This window comes from Dipodomys spectabilis, unplaced genomic scaffold (assembly GCF_019054845.1).
Source record: "Dipodomys spectabilis isolate Male_0828 unplaced genomic scaffold, ASM1905484v1 ptg000094l, whole genome shotgun sequence".
Lineage (NCBI taxonomy): Eukaryota > Metazoa > Chordata > Mammalia > Rodentia > Heteromyidae > Dipodomys > Dipodomys spectabilis.
Window position 1 is genome coordinate 4551406 of NW_024870771.1, and position 6000 is coordinate 4557405.

A 6000-nucleotide genomic window follows, 5' to 3' on the forward strand; every position below is an offset into this window, starting at 1 on the left:
AATCAGCTCTTTGAAAGAATGTGAAGCTTAAGGAACAGCACTGAATGCTGGGCATTGGTGACTCATGCCTGTAATACTAGCTACTCAGGAGACTGAGATCTGAGGAATTTGGTTCAAAGCCAGCCCCAGCAGAAAAGTCAGTGAGACCCTTATCTCCAACTAACCACCAGAAAACTCGAAGTGGACCTGTGGCTCAAAGTGGTAGAGCACTAGCCTCGAGCAAAAGAGCTCAAGGACAACACCCAGGCCCTGAGTTAAAAGCTTCATGACCAACGAAAGAGAAAGGAAGAAAGAAAGAAAGAGAGAAAGAGAGAGAGAAAGAGAGAAAGAGAAAGAGAGAAAGAAAGAAAAAGAAAGAGCGAGAGTATGGAATACCAACTCAATTTCTAAATACTGGGCTTTGAAGCTATTTCAACTTCATACTGTCTCTCCACACCACTAATCATCTCCTAATCTACATAATTTACAAGGTATTTTGTTTACTGTGGCTCTTCAATTCACTTCTGAATCGCTGGACTCAGAACCCTGGATCCCAGAAGCCTGGTGTATTATTTACAAATATGTCTATTTATGAATGAAGAATACAAGGAACTCTGGTCCAGAAATAGTAAAAACTCTTTAAAGAATATACTAATGGGCTGGGAATGTGGCTTAGTGGTAGAGTGCTTGCCTAGCAAGCATGAAGCCCTGGGTTTGATTCCTCAGTAGCACATAAACAGAAAAAGCCAGAAGTCGCACTGTGGCTCAAGTGGTGAGTGCTAGCCTTGAGCATAGAGAGGCTCAGGGAAAGTACTCAGGCCCTGAGTTCAAGCCTCAGGATTGGCAAAAAAAAAAAAAAAAAGAAAGAAAAAAAAGAATATACTGTATTACAATGTGCATGGTAAATATGAATTGCTACCTAACTTTAACCTATACTCTTCTGAGACGATTATAATGTTGTTTAAGGACATAGGAAGAGGTTTAAAAATGAATTTTAAAAAATGAGGCAGCCAACTACAGAAACCCCAAAACGTTATATAAAAATGGAATCAGTGTTATACTAATAAGCCTCTTAACAAAAGGACTTAAATTTATATAATCACAATAAAAATAATAACAGTTTTGGTGTTTAACAGTTATGTTGCAACAGTGGGACCATGGGAGAAGAGCACACCTAGGGGTTTTGTTAAAACACTGCCCCACATAATAAGAAGTCATTACAGATGCCTAAAAATGAGGCAACAACAGATAGCATAAATTAGGGAAAGACAGAGAAGACCAAAGGAGGAAGGATGGTCTCGGAACTGCTTCCTTTCTTATTATTTCCATCTTTATTACTTCTTTTAATACAATCTATGCACTATAAGTACTTTTAAAACAAAGGAACTGATTACTGAACGGCTTTAAAGTACAACAGCAGTGCGTATTCACAAAAGCATCTGCAGTTTTATTTGCTGTCTTAAAGACACATACTAAACTCAGACCGCCAAAGAGCGTCACCTTTAAACAATGTAGGCACTTTTGATACAGAGCGAGATGTTACGCTAAGGGAAAAGCAATGCACCCCGTTGGATCTCCGGTGCCTAACACGGGGAGGCCCAGGGTGCGTACACGAATAAGCAAGAAAAAAAGACAAAACCCGGGTGAGGAGAAAAGGGAAGGTCGCCAGAGGAAGCCCTGAGGAGCGGCGGACGCAGCCTTCACCCACGTCCGTCCCGCACGTCCCTCCCAGGCAGCCCGCGCAGCAGGCGGGGGAGCCCAAGCGGAGCGAACTAGCCACGAGGGACCGCGGCTCGCACCGAGCACTGGCATCGGATTCTCGGGCACTCTCGAGTCCCGGAAAAAAATCCCCGAGCGGGAAACACTGCTCCTGCACTCGGCGCGCAAGCTGCTGCCCCGGAGTGGGCAGAGCCCTCGGCTGACCGCCTTGCCCCCCGGGCCCGCGCGGCCCCGCACTCCCGCGGCCAGACCCGAGGCGGGAGCAGTCACCAGCGAGAAGACCGAGGCGGGACCGGCGCGGGCCTCCCCCGGCTGGCCGCAGGGGCGCCCGTGCCCGGACCCACCTGACTGGTCGCCGCGGTAGTACTCGGAGTCCATGGCGGGCGGGCTCTCGCGGGCTGTCCGCGCCCCGCGCCGCCTCGGCGCGTCCTGCCCGACTGTGCGACCCTCCTCACGGCCGCCCGGCTCCAACAACGCCCGCCTGGCCGGAGAGCTCCGACGGGGCCCAGCTCGGGAGAGCAGCCGCGACCAAGGCGAACCCGGGCGAGGAAGGCCGTACCTGGGGGCAGGGCAGGGTACGGACGCGGGCTCTACCTCCCAGAAGCACCTCTGGGCCAAAATGGCGTCTGCCCGTGACCCTTAAAGATATGCAGTGCGCAGGCGCCGTCACCGCCAACCAACCAATGAGAAGGCGGAACAGAAAAGACGCAAAAGAAAGGAGACTACTGGGAAAGTTTGAGCGGAAGGCTGGGTTCTGCTAAGTGATTTCTTCAGGAGACGCCGGGGCTTTCCTCCACGAAAACTCAGTTACTTGCTTGCTCCTTCTATGGGGGAGCATCTCATTTGCCTTCCCGAATAGTGAAAAACCGCTAAGATAACATTTTTTTTATCGTTTGTATAAATAACTAGCGTTTCCATCTTGCAGCGAGGGCTTGGTTCTGGCCGTGCCTCCCGGAAGAGAGCGGCGCATTGCTCTCTGGGACTTGTAGTTCAAAGGCCACAGATTCGGAAGGGTTGCCCACTCGAGTGATCAAAAGACTGGCTCCCGCCTATAATCTATCCTAGCTACTCCGGAAGCTGAGATCTGAGGATTGCCGCCAGCACCGGAAGTAAAGTTCGGAGACACAGGGAGAGAGGAGAGAGTAGAGGAGAGAGAAGAGAGAGGCTCCCTGCTGTAGAGCTAACCTTCAGCAAAAATGCCCAGGCCCTGAATTTGATCCAGTGAAGACAGGAAAAAAAAAGAAAAATCAAAAGTGCTTCACACTTGCTCCATGCCCCGAGTGTGAGGAGCCATTTCCCCAAGAATTTGCTTCTCCAGGATACATGGCTCTTAAAAAAGAAAAAAAAAAAAAAGTAATAATTCTTAGTTTTCAGAGCACACTCGTTGTTTAGAGCCAGGAGGCAAGGTCAGCTGGAGAAAGCTGTTCTTGCTCCTTTTTTTCCCCCCTTTTCTTGTGGTAACACTGCAGTTTATGAAGAAGTGCAAGATTTAAAACAAAGACGATTAGTGCTTCTGTTTCTAAATGATCTTTTTAAATTCCTGGCTGCCTTTCACCAGGCCTTATTTTCCCTATCTACCCTGACTGGGGTATTCCTTCCCTAGTATAGTGGAAATACATTCAGAATCCAGGTTTTGCTCCTTTAACTTTGAGAAAGACATCTTAAACTATCATAAGAATTAGAAGACTAGCTGGATGCTAGTGACCTCCCTTCTAGCAACTCCGGATGCTGAGATCTGAGGATTGTGGGTCAATGCCAGACTGGAGAATCCATGGGATTTTCATCTCATCTCCAATTCTCCAATTAAGCATTGAAAAAAATAAAAGCTGGATTTGGAGCTGTGTCTCAAGTGATAGAGAGCTAGCCTTCAGCAAAAATGCTCAGGGACAGGACTCTGGTCGAGTTCAAGTCCCAGGAACAACAAGCATGCATACACACACACACACACACACAATTAGAACACTAACGGGACCTGAAACCAAATGCACAAAATTAAAATATTTGTCTCCATGTGATAGAAGAGACCTAAGAGAATCTAAGTTCTCTTCTAAATATTGGATGAGATTATACCCGTGTCAATAAGGACATCCAGGAAGATGATCAGTGGAGGAGAATGAAATGCAGATCCTCCCTCAAGTTTCATCAGAAACATCAGACCAACAGATAGTAAAGTGACTTGGTTATCTCCAGTGCAATTACAAGAGGATAATTATTGAATTTTCACAGAACAACTAAGTGTCCTGGTGGTTTGGAAAATGGAGGAATAGAAGCAGATGTGCTGAGCCCTAGAAGGGTGCAAAGAAGCATCAAATCTAGTTTTTGCATTCAGGAAGCCAACAATTTAGTGAAACATGACACCCCTTTCAAATATACATGCAGTCTTAGTTAAAGCAAGGTACTTGTCAGTATAAATACAGCTTCAAGAGAGTTTTCCATAAGTCCTTTCTAATAACTACTTGTAACTTAGGTTCCTAGTAGAGCAGTCCAGGAGCAGCACAGATGTGTCCTTCTCAGTCTTGGATGCTTTGCATTTTGAGTTCTGCTATCTTCTCACTCACCATGCTTCATTCTGGACCCAGCACATTTGGCCCAGAGTGAGATCATCCACCAAGGATACCGGAATAGAAGAGAGGAAGAGAGAGGCCAGGGTTCAGCGATGAGCCAACTCTTTCTCCCTTAACTGACAATGCAGAGAAACTGAGTTCACTAAGTGGGTATAACATTTATTTAAGTAGCCTCTTAAGACATTGTGGGTTTCTGAACATGTCAGGGAATAAGAAATAAGAAACGTATAGCTTAAGTATCAGCCTGGCACTGGCAGAATTGCAGAATGGAGGGGGGGAGAAATGTAGGTTCTAGGACTAGCTCTAGGAGTATAATGCTTGGTGAGCTCAAACAAGTTACTAGCCTTCTAGGAGCCTCCGTTTCCCTGTGTGAGAGGGTTGAATCAGAAGATTTCAGAGCCAGGGCTAGAGGTGTCACTCAGTTGGTAGAGATCCAGCTGGTAAGCAAAAACGTCAGGTACTGAGTTTAAGTCCTTATCTCAAACCAAGAAGGAGATTTCCAGAGCCTCTTAGCTTCCTTGAGCGTGTGTGTGTACGTGTATGTGCGTGTGTGCGTGCACACATGCATGTATACATGCTGGTCCTAGGGCTTGAACTCTGTGTCTAGGCTCTGCCCTTGAACTTCTGCGCTCAAGGCTTAGTGCTCTACCACTTTGAACCACAGAGCCTTTTATAACTTTAATAGCTTCTTTGGGGGAGGGAGGGTTACTTGGAGATAAGAGTCTCACAGATGTTCCTGCCCATGCTGGTTTTGAACCGTGATCTTAATATCTCAGCCTCCTGAGTAGCTAGGATTACAAGTGTGAGCCACCAGTGTCCCACTTAGCTTCCTTATTTTGTATCAGAGGCTAGATCTCTGAGTCTGACACAACTTGTACTTGCACCACAAGGGGCGCTGTAAGGGAAGAAACAAATAGAACTAGGCCCTAAGCCTGCAGGTCTGGCCTGTGTGCTCTTCCACAGCAGCCTAACTTCAAAATGCAGTAGGACACAGGTGCAAATTTTATTCCACCAAGGTTGTTTATAATACAGAAAAACTGGGGCCATGTTAAATCCATTAATAATGGATAACAAACATAATATAAGAACCATGGCACATGATGTCACTAACACAGCTGAGGTGATTCTTAGGTTGCCTATGTAGAAAGATACCTAGAGAAATATTAGTAAGATGAGAAAAGCAATGCCATCAATATTATATTACACATTATGCTATCAACATTATAATGTTATTCACATGAATAATTCAAACTTCAAATGAACAAAATTACAACCCAAGAATTTTTTAATAAAAGGGAAAGAAAAGACTTTTTCACTATGACTCAAAAGCCAAAAGACATAAAAATGTGAAAAATATGGCAACAAATTTACAAACTTTTGGGGACTGAGGGTAGAACTCAGTGAGAGAGCATTTGACTAGTATGCATAAAACCTTCAGTTTGATCATTAGTATTGCAAAATATTTTTCTTTATTTTTCAAAAATGATTTTTAAAACTTAAAAAAAAAAACACAAAGGCCCATGCAAAGACCATATATCAGCAATTCAAAAGAAAATTAGCCAGGAAATCTTAAAAAGATAAAAACTCTTTAAAAGTTTAACCACTAGAATATGTGACCACTACTTAAAACTCAATAACGAAAAGATAAACAATTCTAAAAAGGGCAAAGGCTTATGTTCTCCAAGAACATAAATAAATGGCTAATAAACATATGAAAAGACACTCCAAATAAATACTA

General features: G+C 44.7%; 1 protein-coding gene across 2 annotated transcripts in view; it reads right to left on the reverse strand.

The window, feature by feature from the left end:
- Positions 1-2345, reverse strand: part of Iws1 (interacts with SUPT6H, CTD assembly factor 1) — a 44888-nt gene extending 42543 nt beyond the window's left edge. Inside the window, exon 1 of one of the 2 annotated variants that reach the window (XM_042685178.1) lies at positions 2043-2339. In XM_042685178.1, coding sequence (XP_042541112.1) covers positions 2043-2076 — 34 coding nt within the window. In that variant the 5' untranslated portion in view covers positions 2077-2339. Of the gene's footprint in view, positions 1-2042 lie in introns of both variants that reach the window. The other variant, XM_042685179.1, reaches the window with a different exon arrangement.
- Between the last annotated feature and the right edge of the window lie 3655 nt (positions 2346-6000).